This window comes from Callospermophilus lateralis, chromosome 1 (genome assembly GCF_048772815.1).
Source record: "Callospermophilus lateralis isolate mCalLat2 chromosome 1, mCalLat2.hap1, whole genome shotgun sequence".
NCBI lineage: Eukaryota > Metazoa > Chordata > Mammalia > Rodentia > Sciuridae > Callospermophilus > Callospermophilus lateralis.
The window spans coordinates 200,248,736-200,275,449 of record NC_135305.1 but is presented as its reverse complement, the minus strand read 5'-3'; the positions used below and the strand labels follow the sequence as shown (position 1 = coordinate 200,275,449).

The 26,714-nt window shown below is 44.9% G+C and overlaps 1 protein-coding gene across 1 annotated transcript in view; it reads right to left on the bottom strand.

Moving 5' to 3' along the window:
- Positions 1-26,714, bottom strand: part of Itga9 (integrin subunit alpha 9) — a 322,017-nt gene that overhangs the window by 79,222 nt on the left and 216,081 nt on the right. The window contains exons 19-20 of the mRNA XM_076843659.2: positions 4,332-4,418; positions 1,532-1,611 (exon numbers count right to left, since the gene is read on the bottom strand). Coding sequence (XP_076699774.1) covers positions 1,532-1,611; positions 4,332-4,418 — 167 coding nt within the window. The remainder of the gene's footprint in view (positions 1-1,531; positions 1,612-4,331; positions 4,419-26,714) is intronic.

The following is a 26,714-nucleotide window of genomic DNA, read 5'->3' as shown; positions in this document are numbered from 1 at the left end:
TCCAAGAAACGGTGGGAGAACGAGAGTTTTCAGATTTGAATGGACACCTGCCTTCTATATTAAATTCAACCACCTCATGCTCTATGACAAGCCATTCTATTCTGTCACATTCCTCTTAAAAAGCGTTCAATAGGTCCTCCCTGCTGTCAGAATGCAGCCCACACTCTCCGAGAGAACCTTTGCTGCCCCCATGGTGCCCAGCCCAGCTCCTCTTCCAGCCTCATCTTGCACCACCCATGTAGGATCCCACCCTTCCGCTCCCATCCTGACCCACTCCCATTCTCCAGCCTCCAGAGTTGTGACACAGCAGGATACACCATGAACCCTCTGACTGCTGTGCCCATCTGCTATCTCCCCAGAAGCCCCTCTGGATTCCAGCCATGGAAATGGAGTCTGCTTTCTCTATTCTTTGCATGCGTTCCTATTAGGTCACAGTTGTGCTTTGTACGGACATGAATTAAGCAATCTTCAAAATAAAATTAGAAAATAACCAAGTCTTGTGGACCAGTGAGAAAGTGGCTAAAAAGATATTATTGGGATGATGGGCATGATTGAAATATGAATGTAGTCTAGATAATTGTACGGTATCAAGGCTTAATTTCCAGAACTGGATAACTATGGTGGCAACTTAAGAGCCTCATTCTTGGAGAATACATGCTGGGTAGCAATGGATGGAGGGACATGGTTTCTGAAACTGTCAGGTGGTTAAAAAAATTTATATATAGAAAGAGAATGATAAACGAGGCAACATGCTAACATTGAGTGGATATAAGGGCATGAAAGAGTTTCTTGCATTATTCTTGTAAGATTTCTGTTTAAAATCATTCCCCCCGCAAATTTTAAATAAATAGGTTGCCTTGGGTGTTCTATCACCACCCCTGTCAAAGCTTGAATCCTCCTATTCACCACCTAAATGGCTCTCCTTGCATCTGAGTTTCCGGCCTATCACTACCTAGCTGCGGCTGGTCGAGGGCTAGCAACTGGAGGCTGGTCATCCCCTTCCCCATCTGTCCACTCAATTTCCAGGACAATCCCTCTGTCAAGGAGCATCACTTGGGGGCCTCTTCCAGCCTAAGGCATGGCCACCTCAGGCTGCAGGTGCCCTTCCCACTATTAAGGGGGTGCACTGGCATGTCCTTGAGAAGCAACTGAGCCAACCCAACAACACACAGAAGACATCTGTCTGATTTGTAAAACATGTGGCCAAGTGGGAACTGACTAACTATGTAACCCTGGACTAGAGCTTCACCTCTGCAAGACTGTCTCTCCTCAGGAAAGAATCATTACTTCTCACTAGTCAATAAGCAGTCCCTCCCAGCTCAGTGGAAAGTGGTGACAGTGCAAGAAGAACTAGCCAACCACCATCCTCCAGGTCTAATCCCACCTGGTTGGGTGGTCGGCTTTATCATTGAACAACTGGTGCTCTCTCCTCCCCAACCTGGGGAATCATCAAAGCGTGACCAGGGCATGTCCTCTCCTGGTCCTACAAGTCTTTTATCCTTAAGAAAAAAAAATGTTTAAGTCCCCTCACCTCTGAGCAGTGATGATGAAGCTGAGAACTTCCTCTTCCCCAGACAGGTGGCTCGTATCAAAGATCACACTGAATTCATACTAGTGAAAAAGAAAGTGACATTTGGCAACAGAAGTATTCCATATTTATGTGTTTGCTACAAAATTCTGCAGCCTGTGATCCCTAGAGGCTCATCAGCATGACCAGCTTTATTTTCTATGCATGATTTTCACAGAAAAGTCCAGCCTGATGCCCACTCAGTGAGAGGTACACGGTCCTTTTCAGGTGTGAAGTCCCCTCTTAAGGAGGTAACATTTGAACTGCCAAACCAGGTCTTTCTAGATTTCTCTTGCATCATCTTCCCAATTTTTGTGACATCTGCACATCAGCTGGTGATGTTCACTACAGCCCCAGCCCCCAAATAATCTTAAGAACCACCTAAAATCACCTTAGTGCCCCAACCCAGTGGTGAGCACCCAGTGATTTGGGGAAGAGTATCCTAAACAAATGGTCTTCGCTATATGCACATTAGGCATATGCAGGAGCATGGGAGGTACCCATGGGTGGGGCTTATAGAACCAGGCTCTACCACAAACTGTGATCTTGGCTAAGAAACTTAATCTCTCTGATAAAAAGAGGAGATCAGACAAAATGGTTCTTAAGTTATAGACTCTCCGAGCTCAGTGGGACTTATTTAATGTATTTAAATGACTTGGGTTCTACCATGATGAATTGCAGGCACTGGTCTCATTTTTGTGACACTGGATCCCACTGAACTGAACGCTGCTTGAGAGTAAGGGGCAGTGGACCATCACATTGGAACTGTCTCCTGCAGTGGGACGTGTCAGTTTACAGGGAGGGTGGGGCATAGAGACAGGGCCGGAGGACACAGAGGAAGGGAAGAGTCAGTGTCTTGTTCCAGGAGAGTCAGAACTGGCAGGCGACCTGAATTAAATTATGTATGCCACAGATCAAGGGGACGGGAGAGGCAAATGATTGGGGTGGCAAGTTAAAATCAGAGATGAAAGCCTGAATCTGTGCAGGGTAGCCACAAGTGACAGAAGCATATAGACAACCCAAGAGAGCCAAGTGTAGCCATGAGGCTTGACAGGTAGTCTGGGGCCTGATGCCCCTCAGGGTCTGCAGGACAGGGGAGATCAAGTGGGGCCATAGATAAGACCATCATCTTAGTGTACCCACCTCAGTGGTGAGCACCCAGAGATTTGGAGAAGAGTGCCTTAAAAAAAGGGTTTGCATCACATAAATGTTAAGCATGTGTGGGAGCTCTGTTCCTGCTGGTCATGTGCTGGGGTTTTCTTACCCTCTAGTTCCATGCCCCACCTCCGGGTTTAGTCTCACTGCACCTTCTATGTGCAGGAGAAAAGTTGTAGTATTGCCAACCAAACAAAATAACCTAACTTTCCTATATTCTGTGGGTTCCATGAGTATTTTGAGAGTTAATAAATTTCAGTAAAATCTCACACTCCACTGGAGATAGGAGGACACATATTAGGTTTGATTTGTGCCATAGGTAAGATTTTACAATGAAATGGCAGGTGTTAAATTTTCTCAGGTAAGTCTATTTTCTGTTGCTCAAAAGGATTTCAATTCACTGAGCATGTGTTGTGGGGAGGGGGTGGTTGCCCATGCTTTACTCTGGTCAGAGCTATTCAAGGATCAGGGTCTTCCTCCTTCATTCCCGTCAGCATTCAGCCTGGAGATTAATGGGACATGGCCTATACTTGGCCAGGTATGTATAAATATAAATCCACTTTCTAAGGGTAGCCACTTCTTGAGGTTCCCCTTCACCTACAGCAAAAGTGGCAAGAATTGAGGAATGGAGCCGGACAAAGACTGAGGAATCATGGACCCAACAGCCACTATTGTTTGGAGCAGGTATGTTCAATGGGGTTGACGGGCTGGAGAATGATTTGCAAAGAAATGAGCAAATCTCCCTCCTCACTAGAACATTCTTACTACTGCTTTACAAAACAGCTGCTAGGTACTGGGACCAAAAAGCCTGAGAAATTAAAATGACCGGCTTCCATAAACTAGGTAGGCAGGAAAGAAAGATAAAGATTTTTTTTCTTTCCTTTTTTTTTTTTTTTTTTTTGGTTTAAAGGGGGAAAAACTATAGACAAAGTATTTTTTCCCTCCCAAATCAGAGCAGGGGAAAACAGCTTTCATTTCAAATGTCAGAGCTGGTTTTATAGGTTCTAGTTTTGTCTCCTCAAATCAATCTTCTATTCATCTTTGTATCTTCTTATGACCCTGGCACATACTAGAAAGTTCTATGAAGGACTGGATCTGCTTTATATACAGCATTACTGCTGGAGCTTAGGAAATCTGTCTCTTTATAAATACCACAGTGACTGTAATATCTTTTATTTTTCAAAAAATGAAGTGTAATACATTGTCTGAGAATTTTGAGAGGTCTCCAGAAATTTTTGAGTGCCTAGGGGAGCGACAGAGGCAGGACTGTGGGTCACTGGCTCACACCACATCTTTTCCTGGGTTACATTGGAGGCTCAGAGTGGTATGGAATGTTCCAGACGAAAACATTTCAGGAAGGCCAACTGAGTGCTGCTTGCCAATGCAAAGTGGTGTTTTCTCCCATTTCTTTGGAGAGAACATCATGTGGATCCAAGAGAAAGACAACAGGACCGCAGTCCCTCTGGAATATACGACCAGTGACAGGAGCATGGCAGGGCCTCAGGGCCATCCCAGCTGTGGTGGGAGGCAAAAATGTGGGGAAAACCATGGGGGAGACAGTTGCAGAGTCAGAGGCTGCAGCCAAGAAGTGACCCATCTCTGCCCTTACCTTCGACTTTGACCTCATGAAAGGAAACCCCACGCTGCATTTGAGGAAGTCCGATTCCAGCAGCTCACAGGAAATGCCCATCTCCTCCTGAAAGAGAAAACACACAGACAAATGGGTGGACTGCATGGAAGACAGAAGTGTGGCAGTATTTCAGAGCAATTTCCAGACAGCAGTCCCCGGGGCTGTTGGTGGGCTAAGCCCTGTGACCCAGCCCAGTCCCCAGTCCTCCTCTGGCTGCCCACTATCCCAGGGGTCCTCCAAGAAGACAAATACAGAGCACAAAAGTACTGTTCACTCTAATGTTTGGGGTCCAAACCACAGGATTGGCCTGGTCAATTGGGCTGAGTTGGAAGCCTCCTGATGTTAAGACTAAAAAGCAACCAAATCATCTTTGTGGCACTTTTTCCTAAGTCCACTCCCAGATCCTGTCTTTCAAGATGTTGCTAATTTAGGGAAGACAAATTCTAAGAAAATCACACCAAAGAAAAGAAGGCTGCTTTCTACAGCCTGAAGCAATGAGGTTCAGCTGGCCCCTTGCAAGTCTTCCCAGGTTGGGATGGGTGGCAGGGTGAGAAGAAGTTTCTGGCATGGCTGGACTCTGCACACCGTGGCTTGAGAAAGCCCAGGGAGAATGCAGGGAGCTGCCATCTCCCCACCCAGGTGTACAGTTTCTCCGTCACAGGAAAGCCAGGAGCTCTTAATAACTAACAGGGCCCCTCTAAGCCACAAAGCCAAATCAAGACTTCCAAGAGGAGACAGCATGTTTGCAGATTTTGGAGAAGGAACAGGTACAGAACTAACTCTTGTGTCTACCTTCTATCCAAAGCCAGGACACTGAAGTTCAGTGAGAAGATCATGTAACTTCCTCAAGGTCATTTAGCTGATGGGGCAAAGTTAAAAAAAAAAATTGGGTTAAGTTTGGCTAACTCTAAAATCTATCTCTTTGTCCCCTCTATGGCCCAGAATTTCTAGAGAATGAGCAGAACCAATGACAATAGCAGCCCAAAGGAACCAACTCATAGATCGTGGCACTGAAATGCTGCCCCATGCTGTTTCCTCCAATTTCCAAGCCCATATCTCAGCTCAGACATCAATTCCAGCACTTCAGATTGGCAGAATGAGATTTTTTTTAATTGTGCAATCAATTGGCAAGAAAACAAACATTTGCCACGATATATCTATTTAAATTATATCATTATTCTAATATATTCTGAACATTATCAAATGTACAAAAAATAGAAATGACAAAAGATGAATATATTCTTTAAGGATGAGTAATATTCCATTGTGTATATATACCACATTTTCTTTACTCATTCATGTGTTGAAGGGTATCTAGGTTGGTTCCATAGTTTGAATATTGTGAATTGAACTGCTATAAACACTGATGTGGCTACATCACTGTACTATGCAGATTTTAAGTCCTTTGAGTATAAACTGCAGAATGAGGAAGCTGGGTTAAATGGTGGTTCCAGTCCAAGTTTTCTGAGGAATTTCCATACTGCTTTCCATAATGGTTGCACCAATTTGTAGTCCCACCAGCAATATATGAATGAAACATTTTCCCCACATCCTTACTAACATTATTGCTTGTGTTTTGGATAATTGCCATTCTTACTGAAATAAGATGAAATCTTAGAGTAGTTTTGATTTGCATTGCTCTAATTGCTAGAGATGTTGAGCATTTTTTTATATACTTGTTGATTGACTGCATTTCTTCTTCTGTGAAATGTCCATTTTCTTAGCCTATTTATTGATTGGGTTATTTGTTTTTTTGGTGTTAAGTTTTTTGAGTTATTTATATATCTTGGAGATTAATGATCTATCTGAAGTGCAGGTGGTAAATATTTTCTCCTATTCTGTGGGTAAATGGATGGATTTGAAGAATATCATGCTAAGTGAAATAAGCCAGTCCCCCAACCCAAAGGCCTAATGTTTTCTCTGATATGAAGAAGCTAATTTACAATAAGGGGGTGGGGGCTAGGAAAGAATAGAGGTACTTTGGGTTAGACAGAGGGGAGTGAAGGGAAGGGAGGGGATATGGAGGTAGGTAATAGAATGAATTGGACATCACTACCCTATGTGTATATATGAGTACATGAACATTGTGAATCACATTGTATACAACTAGAAGAGTAAGAAGTTGTACTCCATTTATGTATGATGTATCAAAATGCATTTTACTGTCATGTATAACTAATTAGAACAAAAATTTTAAAAAAGATGAATATGTAACATATAGGATTAGAAATCAAGTCAGTAATTAGGGAGGCAATAAGCAGAAGGGGGCTCTTAGGGTGCTGGGAACGTCCTCTTGATTTGAGTGTTGGTTACATGCGTGTGATCATTTTGTGAAAATGCACCTAGTTGGGCATTTAATGATTTATGTACTTTATGTATGAAAGGCCAAGACAACTTTACTCAGAAAACAGCAATAAAAAAAAATCTAAAATACAATTGAAAAAACAACAGGAGACAAACAAAAGGAAACTACAGTATCTTTTTGGACATCTGATCTTAGAAATGATTGATATCAATGGTTATTATTTCCCAGTGGATCTTCATGCTGCCCTTCACCAGCATTCCCACATGGAGACCCAGGATCAGCTTCTCAGTATCACGCTGGGAATGTCTTTTAAAATGTAGACCCTGGGCTTCTTTTGAGTAATTGTAAAGTGTTTTCAATAAATGTTAAGGGACAAAAGAAGCAATTCTGATGTGCAATTGCTGAATTTGCTTTCCTTTCTTACAGGCTTCCAGAAGAACCTTCTTAAAACATGCCTCTTCCTACTGCAAAGGGAACAAAGTTCAAAACCCTGATCCTGGCTTCCACATTGGCCCATGCTTTTCTTTGTTGTCCCTATCCCTGCCCCATCTCACACATGCATTTCTATTCACAGACCCTCTGCCTGACATCCTTTCTACAGTGTTTAAATCCTCACTGTCAAGACGCCAAAGGTTTTTTCCTCCACCTCACAGGCGTGAGTGCACATATGGAAAGGGAAACGCTCAGGATTCAGGATGCACCCTGAGCACCCAGGTCATCGAATTATGCTTGGCACTGAGGATGCGGGTCTGAACAGCATTAGTTCCTGTCCTTGTTGAGCCCAGAGCTGAGAAGGGCAGACCTCTCAGCACAGAGACATTCACGATGGCAGTGTGACAGCAAATGTGAGGGCAGCTCTCGGAACTAGAGGACGGGCATTGGCGATTTCAATAAGACAAACTAGAGAATAATTTCTCAAGTGCTATCCCAAGGCCTGCATGTCTCAAAGATGGTCACTGGTGATTCACTGCTGTGACCCTTGCCACAGTCTTCTTCCTTCAGTTACTCCTGCTAGAAGCAATAGTGCACAAATGACCCTATTTGAAGATACTGCAAATCCTAGCTAATTGGTCCAGAGGTAGGAAGCCCAAGTCTAGGGTGACCTTAGCTTTCTTGTTTTTTTCTGGGACATTCCTGGTGTAATTACTCTGAAGAGCATTCCACATTTAAACTCACATACCCCATTTATCCAACTCAGTTCCCTAACTCCTCTTGTAATGATCAGTACTTCATTGGGAATCTCTTTCAAACCAGGAGAGAGATTTTTCAATTTACGTCACAGGTCTATCTGTTCTTGAAGTAAAATTTATTGCCCCAAAGCCTTCAGTTTTTGCATAGGTGTGAAAGAATGACTATAGCTTCAAAATCTACTCTGGAACTCAAGGGAACCTCAGTTTACTTAGCTTTGACCTAAGGCTAATTATCATTATTAAAGAGCTGTAGTACTTTGTTACTGTTAATTCCAAAATGCTAAAAAATAACATTGATTGTGGATTCTTTTTTAGCACTGGGCTTTACACGTTAGCAGGCGCTCTGCTACGCAGCTACATCCCCAGCTAAAAATAACATTTAAACCAGAGTTATTTCACCATTCCAAATCTTCTTCCACCAATTCTGGTTGGATCTTGATGAGGAGAAGCAAAAAGAGCAAAGGTGTCTCTAGGAACCAGAGAACAGACCATCTGGCTTCTGCCTCTCATGCTTCCATGATGCTGCTACAGGAAGGAATCCGATGGTGTCCCTTCTGCACTGTTAGCACCGACACAGCCGCCTGCAGCCACTGAAGCTTCCCTAGCCAAAGGTCTTTGATTCCACACCTGTCTCTCCTAGAACAGCTGTTCTGCACAGCAGAACATGGACTTTGGCAAATACCAGGACTCCTGTGTAGATGGTGTCAGTGCTTCCCCAGAACTATGCCCAGCTGCATGGGAGTCACTTTGCCTGGGAGGTTATAAAGTCCTCCCCAGCAAGCATTTGGCAACCTGGCTGACGTGGGTACCAAAGGACCTCCTGTTGCCTCAAGATGGGACCAACTCTGTGGTGCAATTCCTGTTCCAGATCCAAGGAACTGAGCCAAAGCAGTCGCTAGCTGAGACTTCATTCTTGTATGTTTCCCTCCTTTGCCTCATTCTGTCCCTCCACTCCTCTTCTCCCAAGGTAATTTCTCCAATAACCACTTGCATAGGAATCCCCATCTCATGTGATGCTTCTGGGTAACCTGATCTCAAGGAATACCCTTCCCAGGTGGGGCTCCCAGCACTGGCACTGAGAGCCATCGGGACATGCTGGGCATTTGCTCCCAGGGAGGAGAGGGAATGAATGAGGAATAAAGGAATACTTTTGTGTTTATTAATGCTAAATTGGTTGATTCCATACTTAAAAAAAAGGGGAGGGAGGGAGAAACTGTTTTAACCGCAGTTTATAAAAATCCACATGGCTCTAGCCTATGAGGAAGACAATTTGAGTCAAGGCAACTCCAGTACCTCTTTGTTCTCTAGGGTTCAGGTTACGTCCAAGCATAGCTTTAAAATAACAGGGTCATTATAGAGACATGCATTTCTTTGGCAACCAGGTGGGCACCCTAGAGTCACAGGAAGACCCTGAATTTTTTAAAAATCTAAATAAAAACATCAAATTTAATTTTAAAAAATCAATTTAAAAATCAATTCAATTATAAAATTGACTCTGGGGAGATGTGGCTAAACTTAGCTGTGCTCTGGCTTTAAAAAGCATGTCAGTGGATGGTATTTGGGTAGAGGTTGCTCATTACTTCTACTAGGCATTTGATACTGGCCAGAAAGTATACAGGAAAGATTTTAGGGACCAGGCTACTCCTGTTCTGGTTTCTTCTGTGTTCCAATCATTGCTTACCCTGACTTTAGAGAACTCAACTTTAGCATTTATGCCAGCTTTCTGATTCTAAATTCTCAGTGGACTAGGAATGCAGATCAGTGAACCATCTGTCTAACCAATATCCCTGATTGCCAGGCAATGCTGACATCTCATTATCTGATTCAAGCAAAATGCAAATCTACTGCAGAGTGAAATTGAAACCTTTTGCCAAAAAAAAAATAAAATAAAAAATGCAGGATTGCACAAATGTAATGAAAGCAGTGCTGGAAAACCGGTCCAATCTCACAAAGCCACTGTTACATCTGGACCTTGCTATTATATCAGTTAACTGTTGGGGCAGTCAAAAATTATCCTGGATGCTCTGATGCTTTCAAATACAAAGATTTAAGTGAAAGAGATCAAGAGTAGTTCTTGGAAAATAAGTTGTTGTAAGAGATGATACTTTTGTGACTGTACTAAAAAAGAGAGAGAGAGAGAGAGAGAGAGAGAGAGAGAGAGAGAGAGAGAGGGAGGAGAAGAGAAGAGAAGAGAAGAGAAGAGAAGAGAAGAGAAGAGATGAGAAGAGAAGAGAAGAGGGTGGGAAGTAAAAAATGATACCTTGGCAAAATTCACATACTTCAACTGTCTGGCATTTAATTCCTTCTTTTGTTCCAGAAATCAGGCACAGTTATTTTAAAGATGCTAACAAAGCAAATAAGCTTTTTGCCTTTGCTCTAAGATACCTTTGACAATCCTACTTATGATGTTACAAGTGCTATTAAATGTAGAATAAAATAAACCTACAATATTTTAGTTTCACTTTTCAAGCGAAGTCCCAATGAAAACTTTCAAAAACATTTTGACTATGAAACTTTGGATCCTAATCTAAAAGGATCCACTCACTGGCCTTTTTCCCAGCCCCGTTTTTCCTTGGCTAGCCAAGTCAGCCAATACTATAAAACACCATCAGGAGCCCTCCCTGGAGATGACAGGTAATTCAATTTAAATTTTCTACCAATACATGTTACTCCCAGGATCAGGAAACCATCAATTTACATTTTTCAAAACACAATGATGAAGAGCGTGTTTGGTCTGTGTGCATCTGCTTCCAGATTCTCAGTGCCTGGCACATGGGAGCCCCCTGAGTTTACATGTACTAAATGAACGGACCTTGGCTCATGGGAGGATTTGGACGAGGGGTCTGCAAGAAGCAACTCATTTGCTGGTCTGCCTGGCATGAGGGATGCTTGCCTTGGCAAAGTTCTTCTCTTTTCCAGACATACCTCGGCTGCCCAGCCTGGGGAGCTTGGTCAGTAGAGCCAGGCTCTAGCCCTCTTTGGAACGTGAGGTGGTTGGAAGAATCAGATAATGAACTTAATGTGCCTCTTTGGCCTTCAGCCCCTTCCTCTCATTCATATGAGCATCTGATCTCAGACTGGAGAAGGGCTTTTTTGACCACCAGTGCAGCGGTTCTTTGGGAACAGAAAAACTGTGGGGTCAATAATGGGTTTTCTCTTAGCATCAGGTGGAGTTTGAGGTTGGACCCCCCGTTTTCCAGCTCCCATGTTTTTGTTACACTGAAGGTGACCCTCAGGTTTCTGTAACTGGCAGTCAGTTCTTCCAAGACCCTCTCCTTCTTTTAGATACCAGGAGCAATCTCCGTGAGCTTGTGAGCAACTCATTTGGTTGATACAGAATTCAGCACTATGGAAATGCTTTTTTCAAATCTCTGAGAGTCAGAGCAGAGTAGAGGTAATAATACCCAGGTCCTGGGAGTCAACGAAAAGAGCATTTATTCCCAGAGAATACTTCATTGGCCCCACTTGGCCGTGAGGCAGCATAAGTCTCACCAGAGAAGTCCAAGTTCCAGAAGGGCATTCTTTGGAACAGAGTCCAAAAAAATCACTACCACGGATAAACGAATGTGGGCTTGTTGCTTAGAAAGTACACATACTTTGGCATTAGTGTGCACACTTAGATTATCAGTTCAGATACCCATCTTCAAACAACTTTTCTTTCTGCTCCTGGGGACTGAACCCTGTGCCTCAGGCCTGCCAGCCCAGCGCTCTACCACTGAGCCACACTCCCAGCCTCTGTCCTGTGAGCATCCTTTCTACACGCCTCCACTTTCTCATTTGTAAAATGCAGTCATAACACCTATCTGATATGAGTATGGCTGGAGCGCCAGGGCTGATGGGTGCAAGATGGAGTACCTAGGTGACCCTGACTCCAATGGCTATGTCAGGCAGTGAGCCATTATGTAAGGACTCCACGCAGTGGCTTCCTCTGTATGCCCATTTTACAAGGAGGAAACTGAAGCTCACAGAAATTACATCATTTGCCTAGAGTTTCCCAGCTGGCAAAGGATAGAGCCAGAATTTGAGGAAGCATATCCCTTCCCAAAGCCTGTGCTTATAACTGCCTCTCTACATGTGTTTCTTCTTCTTCTTCTTTTTTTTTTTGTGATAATGTTGGGGATTGAACCCAGGACCTTGTACATGGTAGGCAAATGTTCGACCACTAAGCTACATCCCCAGTTCTACATGTTCGGTGTTTTTTTTTTTTTTTTTGTGGGAGGGTACAGGGGATTGAACTCAGGGGCACTCAACTACTGAGCCACAGCCTTGGGCCTATTTTGTATTTTATTTAAAGACAGGGTCTCACTAAATTGCTTAGTGCCTCACCTTTGCTGAGGCTGGCTTTGAACTCTTGATCTTCCCGCCTCAGCCTCCAAAGGTGCTGGGATTATAGGTGTGCAGCACTGCACCCAGCCTAAATGTTATTTTTAGATGTTAACTTCTTTCTTCTGACCACCCTCCACCCAAAATTCCCTGTGGAACAAACACGTGCTTTGAATACACACGGGTGTGGGGAAGAAACTTATAGTACAGACTTCAGCTGTCAAGGTCCACTCTTCTGTGTGCCACACTCCCATAATGTCCTGCTGTTTGCTATGAATTATGCCTCCTTAGCTGAGGGTTTGGAAAGTCCTGGAGTCAGAATGCCCACAGGTCACGGCACTCCCAAGTCAAGAGTATGTGGTGCAGACCTGTAACAACGTGGATCTCCCACTGCTTAAAGCCACCGGAGCCAGCACTCCTGCAGATGCCTGCTCTCGGGGCAGCCAGGTGCTCTTTGAACAAAGTGGTCCAAAGCATTCTTGGGCAGAGATGCAGAGGATAAACCGTTTTGTTGATTACCTGGTCAAACTTCTAAAAGAGGCTCTCAGGGCCCTTGAAGTCACTCATCATGGAACATGGAGCATGAGAAACAGACGGAACCCGAGAAGTCATGATGGGGGTGTTTTTCTTTGAATCCAGAATGATGGCAACCTGACCATCGAGTCAAAGCCTTCCCAGGTCCTTCACATAAATCTTCCCTGGATAAGACTCACACATCATCCATCCATGAATTCACTCACTCCCTTGTCATTTACCTGGTGAACACCTACAGAATGCCAGATGCAGAGCGGAGGACACAAGTGACAGATAAGAAGGGATCTTTGCTTTTGAGGAGATAGCACTTGGTGAGCCGAAGACTCTTAAGTCCAGGCCTTTTAACCCAGAGGGAAACGACCCAGTGTCCCCAAATGATGAAGAAACACAATGGGGTCCGTCCAGACAGTGGGGTATCATTAAGCCACAGGAAGGTGTGAAGGGATGGTGGATGCCACCTCTGAGGGAACCCGGGAAGCATGACACTAGACCAAAGAAGCCAGTCACAAAAGGACTGACTGCACTGCATATAAATCAGACTGATCATATGAAGCGTCCAGAACGGGCAAGTTGAGAAGACAGTTGCCTCACTGGCTTCCCCAGACTGGGAGGAGATAGGGGATTGCAGGTGGTAGCCCAAGGGAACGGGATTCTTCTTCAGGTGAGAAAATGTTCTAAAATTGATTACGGCAGCTGTCTTCCAATCTGTTCCACAAATGGGCCCAGATGAATCTTAACATGTAAGTTTGTTTCTGCTCAAAAGCCTTTAAAGGTTATTAACAATCAACACTCTTCACTGATTCCTAACAGGGAGTGTGCCCGGTACCACCCTGGAGCCAGAGATGCCATGTACAGGTATGCTGTTGTGTACTGCACACAAGATCCGGCTGAGGACTGAGGCTGAATCCCATTGCATGCCACTCTCACCAAGCCCTGGCTCAAGGCTGGGAACCACCAGAGGGGGCACCTCTCCAACTTGTGTAACGCTGTTGGAGGGATGATGATGACCCAGTGCAAAGCTTTATAAAAAGACCCCGTGGAGGCCCCACTGTGGACCCACCAAATCAAAGCATGCAGCCCAGGTGTGCTTTCGCCATCAGCTCCTCAGGTGGTTCTGATATGAACCCACGTTAAGAAACTTCAAAAATCAGACTGCATTAAAATTCTCTGGCTTGTTAGACTGCAGATTGCAGGCCCCACCCTCCAGAGTGGAAGTCTTTAGGGCAGAATCCTGTGAATCATTGGCCTTGAAGGCTGGTGCCAGCACAGCCATATGGAGGTTAAGGCATTGAGACGCAGAGTGTTTAAGGGAAGATACTCTGGTGAGGACCAAGGACCATGCCATTATGATCCTGCCTGTTAGTCCTCAGGCTGTAGCCTCACACAACATACCCAGGTATGATCATGGCTGGCTCCAACACTGATGCCCACCAGCTGCCCCCCAGAGAGAGCCTGCCCATCCATCCATCCATCCATCTACCTACCCACGCCTTGAACAAATGTTTCTTATTTTGCCTCAAAAGGAAAAAGCTTTTGTAGAATGATTCTTGTGTTCAAGAGAATTTTCTGTCATGTTACATTCATCTGTTCATTCTCTCATTCAATAATTACCTGTTGGGTAGCCACAGAGCCCTTCATTGGGCCCTATGCCTTTGCAACACAGTCCTTGCTGTCTCCAGGGAAGAGACCCCAGCCTGGCAGAAAGGAAGAGGACCAAATGGTTCAAAGAACGATGGGCAGGTCCTCTGCTGGGGCTTAATCAAACTGCGTACAGGGCTGAAATGAGCATCTTTTCATCTCCCCAGCCCCACCCATAAGTCTTACTTTCTAACTCAATATCACTACCATTCTCTTGCCTTTTAACTAGCTAAAAAGTCTACAAGTTCTCAAAGTTATGGAATCCAAGACTGGACACAGTGGTCTACCAGTTATACTATTGCTCACTTTCACAGAAGAATTAGCTCATCATTTGAATGCACAGGTCAAGAGCATTACTAATAAATGATAGTAACAACAAAAAACATTCCCAAACTGCATAATGTAGCTTAAAGTCCACTTACTCAGGACTCTATCTAGCAGACTCAAAGACTATACACAGACCCTATGGCTAGTGTAGAACCTGTGCTCTGCCATCAATTTATTCAACAGAATAAGCTCTTGTCACATCCAGGCATGGAGGTGCATTAGATACACCCCTATCTCAGCAAGCTTTTCTGTTAAATACCAGTGTGGAGGGGGCATAGGGGGAGGAAAGACGGTAGAATGCAATGGTTATCATTACCATAAGTACATGTATGAAGACGTGAAGGATGTGACTCTACTTTGTGTACCAGAGAGATGAAAAACTGTGCTCTATATGTGTAATATGAATTATAATGCATTCTGTCACATAGAATAATTAAAATTAATAAAAAAAATACCAGTGTGCTAGTCAGCCTTCCACCACTGAGACAATAATCAACTTAAAAGGACAAAAAGTTTATTTTGGCTCATGATTTCAGTCGATGGTAATTGGTCCACTGCTTTGGAGTCTGTGGTGAGGTAACCCATCATGGCAGAGTGTGCGCAATGGAGAAAAGCTGCTTACCTCATGGTGGCCAGGAAGCAAAGGCAAGAGGAAGGGGCTAATGTCCCACACCCCCTATGACCTCACTTACTTCTACTGATTCTGGTCTCTTAAAGGTTCCACCACCTCTCAATAATGCCATGGGCTGAGGCCCAAGTCTTCAACACATGGGCCTTCTGGGGATAGTCCATGTGGATACTATGGCAACCAGACATAAAGTAATTGCCTTGGAAGCTGATGTAACAGAGGATCATGTACCAGCTGAGGGCTTGAGCTTTCAAAAATGCCCATTAGGGCAGAGAAGAGAGTAGAGGCCACACCTTAGGTGTTCATGTGGTGCAATCACCAAGGAAAAGCCCAAAGCCAAGGACTTTGGTGATCAATACACAATGAGAACATCTGCAAGACAGTTTTACAGGAGCCCTGAAATAACAAAGACCCACAAATACAATCAAATGCTGAAGTTATGCATCCCTTACGTATGTTTTCAGATTCAGAGATTAAGCTTCATTGTTCTCCAGGATTACACGTGGTTCTCTTCTCTATTTGGTTTTAGCATTTTCGGTCCATTATCCAGTTGTTTAAAATAACTTGCACATACGAAGAGTCAAGGGTTGCTTTTGGTTGTTCTAATGGCTAGGTTTTAAATTCACTCTCGTTAAGCATTGTTTGCAGAAAATTAATGACTTTTCCTGGTCCTCTGAAGATGAGGCCAAGCCATGGGGTCAGGAGATAGCCCAAGACCCGTGTTTTCTCTCAGAACTTTGTGCATTTGTATGTGAATATATTACATGTCTGATTATGTGAGGAGCTGCCTTATATGGTGGGGAGAGATGAATGTGCACTGGTTTATTTATGACATCCCTGGCTCTGACCCTGCAGTGGTAACTGATGAGTCAATATCTTCTGCTTCCATAGGTCGTCTTCTACATGTCTCCCCCACACAGGATGGTTTTGCTCCTTTTAAACATGTTTTCATGGATTGTGCTTCCCATATACTGGTTTTTAGTCCTGCTGCAAATGGCTCTACTGACCACACGCCATCTCTCTCTGGGTAGGTGTGGGAAGGACAGCCATCCCCACTGGCAGAGCTCCACCATCGTCCCCACAGTGCTCTCCTCCATATGTGGCCCTGCACACCAACTTCCCAAATGCTGGTGCCAGTGTGCTGTTTGTTGGAGATGACCCTTGGGCTGCTGGAACCCACCTTAGCTGGGAACATGGAAGTGTTTGGAAATTTCCATTCCTTTGGGAGACATTTAATCAAGCTCCCCTGTCCCTGACTGGGCCCCTGAAGTGTGATCTATTTATTGGATTGTACCAAAGTTACCCACCTTGGTTCTTCCCTCTCAAGATATTTTTGGGGTATCGTGTTCTAGCTTGGCCTCCTTCCCTTCCAAGCCCTACTTTCCCACTCCTCTGGGAACACTTCATTCCTACACGACATCTTAGGATATTGTTTTAGGGAACTCAGTCTAGGAGAGTGGAAAAGAGACCCACACAGAAATATCCAGAGTCCCTTTCCTCTCTGTGTCTCAGCTCTGGGGACGCCATCCTGGTGTCAGGCTCTGAGAAGATGGTCTCCTAGGCCTTGTAAATGTCTCATCCTCTCTAATGCATGCTGCCGGGTAGAGTTGCTTCACTGGGAATGCCAGTTACAAGATGGGGATCTTTTAAAACAAAGAATTCCACCCATGAATTAAGGATGTCAGCTAACATGGCTTCACAGCCTCACTTGACTACATATTGATTTTAATCCACTTAAGTGCCTCTTAAACATGGACTCATTTAATTATCATTCCTGTGTGTTTTTTTCTTTGTCCACTTTGGGAAGGATGCCCCCTGCATGGTCTACGCCAGGCTCTAGGGAATGAGGGCAGAGGCCCTGAACAGCTGGCTAAAACCACTTTCCTCTTTACAAAGTTCCCCAGGGGACCCTGGAAATTCTTCAATTTATGATCAATGATCCCCCCCTCCCCAAGCTAACATGTGTTCAGGTCTTAACTTTACCATTTACTAAGTAGTATCTTAAGTTCATCCCAGTAAAACACAATGGTAGCTGGGCACAGTGGCACATGCCTGTAATCTCTGTGGTTTGGGAGGCTGAGGTCGGAGAATTACGAGTTCAAAGCCAGTCTCAGCAACTTAGTGAGGTCCTAAGCAACTTAGTGAGACCCTGTCCCTAAATTAAATACAAAAAAGGCTGGAGATGGGGCTCAGTGGTTGAGTTCAATCCCTGGTACCCCCTCCCAAAAAAAAAAAAGAAACCACAGTGGAATTCCTACCCTATGGTATTGCTGTTAAGGATTTAACGAGTTGCTATGGAGGCTGCCACCGCAGTCACTGTTGTTGCTATTTAGTCTCTATAGAGAGGATTTCCAAGGTTTTCTTTGCTCTTCTACAGATAGCTGCTGGTGAATGTTTTGGCTGTTCAAAGCTCCCTTCAACCTGGCTGGGCTGCCCATAAACTAAGATGACGGAGCCAGAGCCAGCGTGCATGAACTCTGACCACGCAGTAGGCGCTGTCCTAAGCATTTTGCTACAATGAACCAATTTATGCTTCTGAACAATCTTACATAACTAAGCGACAGGATCGTCCCTTTTATTTGTTCTTTTTAGTTGCACATGACAGCCGAGTGTATTTTGACATTTTACATACACATGGAACATAACTTCCTGTTCTTATAGCTGTACGTGGTGTGGAGTTACACTGGTTGTGTATTCATATATGAACATAGGGAAGTTATGTCGGATTCAGTCTACTGTCCTTCCTATTCCTCTCCTACCTCTTCAATCCTCTGTGTCTAATCCAGTGAACTCCTATTCTCCCTCACTCCCCACCCCTCCCAGTATGTATTAGCATCTGCATATCAGAAAGAACATTTGGTCTTTGTTTTTTTTGGGGGATTGGATTATTGGATTATTTCACTTAGCATGAGAGTCTCCAGTTCCATCCATTTACCAGCAAATGTCATAATGTCTTCTTTATGGCTAATATTTCATTGTGTATATATACTACATTTTCTTTATCCATTCATCTGTTGAAGGATACCTAGGTTGATTCCATAGCTTAGCTATTGTGAATGGAGCTGCTATAACATTGATGTGGCTGTGTCACTGGAGTATGCTGATTTTAAGTCCTTTGGTATAGACCGGGAAGTGGGATAGTGGGGGTCACGTGGTGGTTCCATTCCAAGTTTTCTGAGGAACCTCCATACTTCTTTCCAGACTGATCGCACCACTTTGCAGTGCCACCAGCAATTTTTGCGTGAGCCTTTTCCCCACATATTCCATTTTCCAAGTGAGGACTCGGGTCCACTGAGTGGGAAGGAACTAGTCAAGGAAGCCCTCACATGGAAGAGCTAGAGCGTAGTCTGACCATCTAACCTCAGAGTGCTTGCTGCCTTTCTGGTGCTACTATATGAGGGCCTTCCCAGGGCCCAGGGCAGAGTGTTCTTTCCCCGCTCTGCAGTCACCTCCCTGTAGCACAGTGGTTCTCAAAATTCCGTGTGCCTCAGTCACCTGGAGGGAGGCTCATCAAAACAGTGGGCTTAGAACTCACTCTAGAGTTTCTAATTCAAGAGGAATCCATGATTGTGCTTTTCCAACTGGGTCCCCGCCCACGTGGATGCTGGTGGTCAGGAGACCATGCTGTGTGTGGTGCTAATCTAGATTCTAAGAAATACTGGTGGCTTCCTTCCCTTGGGAGGGGAGCCTGCCCACAGGAAATGGTGGGCATCAGCCTGCTGAGCCAGTGGACGCCTGAGTACCTCTTCTGGCCTGGAGCAGGGTATGCTGGGAAGTCTGCAGGGCCCTGGCCAGTTTACCAGCAGTCACTGTGCTATGGGGTGTCCCCTTTCTCTAAGCTGCAGAACTACTTTATGATGGTGCTGTGGTGGGGAAGTGCTAAAGGAGGAACCCAGAGGAAGCGGGGAACAAACATTTGTGGAGTCTGGGGGGAGCATTCTGAATCGGAAAATCTGAAATGATCCCAAATTCAAAGCTTTCTCAATACTGTCCATCTGCTCAAAGAGTTTCATATTTTGAAGCATTTTGGATTGCGGGTTTTTGTATTAGGGATTCTCAACTAGGTAAAAATCTGCAAATATTCCAAAATCCAGAAAAACCTCTGAAATCAGAAACACTTCTGGTCCCAAGCATTTCAGATAAGAGATGCCCATCTGATTTAATCCTGACACCGAGGTAGCTCTTAGAACCCACTGCACAGATAAGGAAAACAAGGCTCTGAAAAATTGGGCAACTTGCAAAAAATGGCTATTAATTATCTGAAACCAGAATTCTAATCCAGGTCAGGGTGGGTCTGCAGCCCGACATGTGATCTAGCCCTGGCTGCTCCTCTGACTATCCTGATGGTGGACACCCCACCGGGGGACATAACCACACAGCTATCTTTTGCCAGGGCCCTGTGAGGCCTGCAGAGGGAGGCCTGTGGCTCAAAGCTATGTTTCTGCCAGAAAACAAACTGTTTTGTGTGCAGCATTTCAACCATGAAGCAGACTGTGTGTGGGACTTCCAAAATCAAAAGTTGGGGTGGTGTCTCATCCACCTAGAGCACCCACAGCGCACCCTCAGCTCAGATGGAAGCAGCAGTATGACCCTTGGCAGAATGGTCGTCAATGCAGCTGGCCAGGAGACCTTTTGCTGATGGCTAGTGTTCCCATCTATGGGTCCTGAGCATCAGCAAACTCATGAAGGCGGCTCAACAGGCTTTTTTGTAAAAAAAAAAAAAAAAAAAAAAAAGCAAAGCGTTTTCTTTGGCACGAGAGTCAGATTTCCTGCCCTGCTCCATGACCTCACAAAGGAGGGTTGAGAGTACCTCCCATCACCCCACCTGGCTCTGGAGTCAGCTGCACAGCTCAGACTTTCTGCTTATGTGAAGAGAGAGTTTGCTTCTTTTCTGAGCGACACCTGGCTAGGAATTCTGCGTTCAAATCTTGTAGTTAGGCAGCATTAAAAGGCAAAAAGAAGAGAGAACTTTTGTTGTCCAGGGCCCCGGTTCTTCAAAGGATTTCCGAAGAGACAGAAATTCTACCCCCACACTGCTGTCTCCAGCCTGGAGGGTGTAACTTGGTCACCTCCAGAGCCACTGACCATGCCCTAGAGTTTCAAGTGGACACCTAAGATGACCAAAGAGCATTGAGGAATAGGGGCTGGGGTGGAGAGAACATCTTCCTTCATCAATATGAGCGGGGCAGGAGGAGAAGGATCCCTCGCCTGTAACTGAGCTGGCCACTTACTTGCCTGCTGAGTCCCATAATCTTCCTTGGGGAATGGGGCCACAGTACTATAGCAGACCCACGTCTGAATGCTCGTCCCTCAGGGGAACCACCTATTCCCCGCTCTTAGCCCACTAACTGGGGGGCACTCCCACCCCCATAAGAGGGGCATATGACCTAGGCTTAAGTCAACTGGAAATGAAACTCGATGACATTTTTCCTAGAACTTCTGTCAAATGACAGTCCTTGTTCACTGTGCATCTTGCAACCCCGAGGGGACAGCCTGTCTTAAACTGGAACCAAAACAAGAAAGAGAAGCTGACAGGGAGAGAGAGACACAGTGACAACGTCTGGAGGCCCAACAGGAAGCGGTGGCCCAAGCCAACTCTTGGTTTTCAATTTGCAAAACAATCAATTCTCTGTTTTCTTGGGTCGGTGCGGTTTGGGTTTTCTATTGCTTGTCACTGAAAGAGCTAAAACAGAACAAATACCTCACAGTGTTCCGAGGCCCCTAAAAGGGCCTGGCTCAGTGGGCTGGAGAATGTCCCCCTAGGGCAGCCCTTGCACTGGAGGTCTGAGGCCCGGCTGCCCTCAGTGGGAAGGAGAAGCAGGCAGGATGGCTTCGAGCACCGAAGGGCAGGCAGGGGTGCTCACCAGCGGGTTTCAGCATGACTCCTGGGAAAGTCTGAGCCCAGGCAGGATGCTCTGTGGCCACCTGGACCTCACTGAGTAGTGACCTCATCCGAGGAAGCCTGAGATCTGGCCTTTGTCCTCGGGCCTTCAGCCGGGAAGGTGACCTGGGCTCCTCTAGACCCAGCAGGACTGCTAGGCTGACTGCCCATCAGCATTCAGGAAAGAGCTGCTGGGTCTCAGATTCTGTTTTCAATGGGTGCCAGGGGGGCTGCAGGTCCCCCGCACACAGTACTTCACTCGTTAAGTTCAGAACATCAACCCAAACAACGGTGACTGCAAGATGGGCCCCAGAATATGTGATGATTCTCCTTCCCAAAGGCGGAGCCCAGTTCTCTTCCCCTGGCTTGTGGGATAGACTTGGTGACTTGCTTCTGGAGAACAGAATGTGGCAGAAACAGTGGCATGTGGCTTCCGAGAGTGGGTCGTGAAAGGCCGGCTGCTGCCTGGTTCTCACTCTCTTTATGGGTCACATGGGGGGAGAGAGTCACTGTATTATGTGTCACTAACGTTACCTGTTGGAGGGGGTCCACGTGAAGATGAAAAAGGCCCCGGCCAACTGGTCAGCCATGTGAGGAGCCTGGGGCCATGCGCGTGACTATGCCTAACACAGTGTGTCCCTCCCCTTCCCAGCACAGTGCTGGGCTGAGCATTTGTGAAAATAAATCCAGAGCAGGAAACACAATGCTAGACTTTGTTTCCTCGATCACAAGAAAGAGTCGGAATCCTTTCTTCTTCCTCGTGTTGGAATGGGAGTTAATCCCGTATATAGAAATGCTAAATTCATACTCTCAACTCTAGATTTTCCCAAACCTATCTTCTCACAACTTCCCACCCCATAAGCTCTCAAATTAAGGATGAAGAGTGAAGGTGATGCAGCCCCCTGTTATGATGTGTCACCACTCAAACTCACGTTGAGGCTAAATTCCTCAACGTGGCAGTGTTGGCAGGTAGGGTCCAGTGGGAGATGTCTGGGTTAAGGGGGAAGAGCCCTAGTGAATGGCTTATGCCCTTCTCTTGAGAATGGGTTAGTTATCCCCAGTCCAGCCACCTTTCCTTCCTCCACAAGTACCTGCTTGCCCTTCAACTTTCTGCTAGGAGTTGATATAGCGTAAGGTCCTCACCAGCACATTGTTTTGAGACTTTCCAGCCTCCAGAACTGTGATCCAAAAGAAAGCTCTTTTCTTTCATAAGTCATTGGTCTCAGGTATTCTGTTATAGCAACAGAAAACAGACCAATACACTCCTCACCCCATGTTGTTCATGTTCTGATGTCACCATTTCCAAAGCACGGACTAATTCATGTGGTCCCCGTTTTGTCCCTGATCTCAATGACCTGGCAGAGGTTTTGAAAAAAAAAAAAAAAAAAAAAGGTGATGATCAAAAATGATTTGCATGGTTCAGGGTCTACTCTGGAAGGCATTGATCTGTATTATATGCAGATCTCCGAGGCTGAGGGTTGTAGGAAATGACCACCATTCTTACCCCTCCCGGTCTCCACATTTTTTTGCAGTTTGGATTTCTTTTTCCACCTTGAATTTGAGAAAGATTCATGATTTGCTCTCACCAATCAAACTCAGCAGAAGTGATGCTGTGCCAGTTCTGAGCCCAGGACTCATGAGACCTTGGAACTTCTCAGTCACTCGCTGTTCATTCTTTCAGTCTCAGTCTTGGAACCCTGCTGAGGTCACACGAGCTGGGGCTAGTGTGCTGAGGGGCGCAGCTCAGTCACTCCCCTGTTCCAGACAACAGCTGGGCTCCAGCTGATCTGCCAGCTAACCAGAGACACATGAGCAAGGCCAGCCAAACATCCAAGCCTGGCCCAGAGCCCAAACACTGCCTCGCTACCTCCTAGAGCCATGAGCAAGAATGGTTGTTGTATTAAGCCAATAAATTTTAGGATGGTTGTTACTTTGATGGATACAGAATTGTTGTAGAGAGTAAATGAGAGCACCTTTGAGCTCCCTAGGCCCTACGCAGCCCGCAGGAAGCACTTGGGAAGGGATAGCCTTGATGATGAAGCCACCTGCCGCTTACAAAGCCTGTGCACTCTGCTTTCTAAGGTGCTAATGTTAACCCTTCCGTTTTGGTTCAAGCATCCAGAAGTAGAATGGACAACCAACGTGAGTAGAGAGAAAGAACAAGAAAACTGCTGACAGTAGCATGGATTTTATCAGCCTCCAAGGACTGAGACCACAGGACCGAGTTCACCTACTAACAAGAAGGGAAGACCTGGGGAGATGTGGAATGCACACAGGAACCCCTGACCTGGCTTCATTTCCCTTTGTCATTGTGTCCCCTGGGGCTGAGGAACGAACTCCTGAACACTGAGAAACATGCCAACTCAGAGGATGGATGCCAAAAAATGACCATCCATTTTATGCCCTGTCCCTAAATCTTCAAAGTACTCGAGGGTAGTGCAAATAAAACGAAATATAAGAAGAACACAAACATAATAAAATCAAGGGAGGCGTTTCATAAACTCCTTCAAAGAACTTTTATTTTTTCTCTCTCTCTCTCCCGTGGAAGGTACAGCCACTCCCCGAGAGCCTACTTGACCTTTAGAAAAGAGCTTCTTGGTAAAATTGCTCCTTAACCAAATATTTGTAAATTACTGAAGCACATTTATTTTTTATTTGAATTGCACTGAACTGTGTTAGGAAGTTTGTTTTTTTTTTTTTTAAATTTCATATGATTCATTTTGTAAGCAGAAAGAATTTGTGATGAAAGTCAATTCCTCGTTTACCTTTTCTGAAGTCCGGATTGTAGTTGTTTAGCTCAACATTTCTTTAAACGGTACAGTCTAAATGTCCTAACTTTTCAGACAATTTTAACATTTAAAAGTTTTCTTAATTTATATCCAGTGTCAAGAACAATGATCAGAAGAGCCCCATGCAGCTCTCCCCAGAGCACAAACTCTGTCTGCTCACTTCTACTTAGTATGTACAGGGGTCTCTCTTATTCACAGGGGATTTGTTCCAACACATCCAGCAGATCCATGAAATGCACACAAGAAAAAGAAAAATGGCCAATTTGGACAAACCCTGTAAAGATTCTATTTTTTCCTGTATGTCCTGTAGCATTATCACCTAGTACCAGAGTTAATCAGTTCTTCCAGGTTTTCCGCCCTGGTGCTAACTTTGCATTGCTGCTCCTATACATGGGGGACACTCTTAAGTAAAATAAGGATTACTTGAACATAAGCACTATGAGACTGCAACCATTGATTTGTAGAAGTAATCCAGAGGGCCGTTAAGTAACTAACGGGTGGGTAGTGGATACGGTGTGGATACTCTGGACAAAGGGATGATTTACATCCTGGAATGGATCGCACTCAGAATGGCATGTGAAATTAAAAACTGAACAACTGTTATTTCTGGAATCTTCCATTTAATATTATCAGACTGCAATTGATCATGGGTAACTGAAACTAAAAGAAAGTGAAACATAGACAAGTGGGGGGATTCTACAGATTGCTTTCCCTTGGGGTTTGTAAAAAAAAAAAAAAATCTCAGTAAACCAGTTGTGGCTGGGAAAAGAGCTGACTGATGCTTTTGCACAACTGCAGAAATCAATTACTGTTTGAATTCATGTTTCTGAGAGGCCAAGCTGTGGCTGATTTAGAAATGGTTTTAGTGTATGCATCAGATGCCGCATAGCTTCCTCCTGACCCAACTCTGATTCCAGCTCAGTGCCGTCTTTCAGTAGTTCCAGGGGCACTCACTCATGCCAGGGCAGGACTGACCTTTCCTTTGGAGCAGTCCTCAACCAACAAGGAATGGAGCTGGTGAATGGATGCTCTAGTCTCTGTCCTTCAGGTGAACATTTCTGGGTGACTTTCTGTATTCTTCTCAAAAGTCCCAGCACCACCACAAGGGACCTCAAAAACAAGCCCCTATGTTGGCTTTTCTTTCCTCCTTCCTGGGACCACTATTCCACTTTAGGCTTTGCAAATGGAAGGCACCATATGTCATTGAGTCAGTAACTCTTAAGAAAAGTTCTGAAAAATAGCACTTTGGGAAGAAGCTGAATCCAAGATCCCAGACTGTCCAACTGAGATGGACAGGGTGATGGCCAAGGGAGTAGGTGGGCACGGGACACCCTGAGAGCTTGAAAGGCCAGCAGAGAAGATTCTCACAGACCAGGAGACCTCCTGGGGCAGCCCAGCAGGTGGGTGGTGGGAAGGAGAAAGCCAGAGTGTAGGAAGTAAATTAGCCTGGGTCCTTGTTCTGCAAAGTCAAACTTCCTCGAGTTTCACTTCCACCTACATCTCCATCTTACCCCCACAGGCACACCCACCCCATGGAAATTGCTGCACTATTGGTTGGCCTTTCTATTTTCTGCTGCCCCATACTGAAATCCCCATAAAGAAGAGAATAAATGGATTACTTTAAAAAAGAAGAAGAAGAAGAAGAAAAGAAGATACCACAGGGGACCTGGTCCTTCTAGAATCTTTCTTCCTTCCAGATGGAGGAGTGGGAGGGTTGAGTGGCTAGTGAGCTCACTCAGGCCAGGTCAGAGGGAGAATAGGAAATCTGAGTGAATCATGCTTTAAAAAAGCCCAAAAGCTCAATATACACTCTTTCCTCTCACTGCCTAGCTAATTCATAAAGCAACATGAAATAAAATGGCTGCTATGTACTTCCAGCCAAGTAAAAGAAACTTCATTTCCCAAAGCCAAAGCTAATATTGCACACTGGAGCTGGCTGGAAAATTGATCCTGAGAGCAGGTAGAGCATTTCAGGGCCTACACATCATAACCCTGGGCTGAGAGGGAGTCCCACGTTCTCCTGCACCAACAGCACACTCCAGGAGGCCAAAGAAAGAAGGTATTATTCAGAACCTAGATTAAGTTTTCTTAAAAAAAAAATAAGAACCATATTTTTTGATATACTATTTGGCTTTATGATTTCAATAGACCATGTCCATTACCCGGAGTGAGTCCATCTGGAAAACGATTTTAAGGTTTTTTATAACTTGAGCTTCTATCTTCTTATGACAAGGTTCAGATTTAAAACTTGGATCCAAACTCTGGGTCATGACCATCAGCAGTGACCAAATGTATGTGTGTGTGTGTGTGTGTGTGTGTGTGTGTGTGTGTGTGAGAGAGAGAGAGAGAGAGAGAGAGAGAGAGAGAGAGTGTGTGTGTGTGTGTGTTTTAATGACCATTCTGGTCTCAATTAAAAAGCTTCTATTTTCATTAAGAAGTTTCTGGGCTTTTATTGGGGGGAATTATCTTCTAAAGTGAGGAAAAATAACAAGTATATACCCTTTCTTCATCAGATTTCACTGTTGGACTAGAACTTTATAATAAATAAATATTCATAAACATTTTTTGTGTTTTGGTACTGGGGATTGAACTCAGGGGCACTCAACCACTGAGCCCCATCCCCAGCCCTATTTTGTATTTTATTTAGAGACTCACTGAGGCTGGCTTTGAACTCATGATCCTCCTGCCTCAGCCTCCCAAGCCAGGATTACAGGTGTGTACCACTGCGCCCAGCTTTATCAACACTT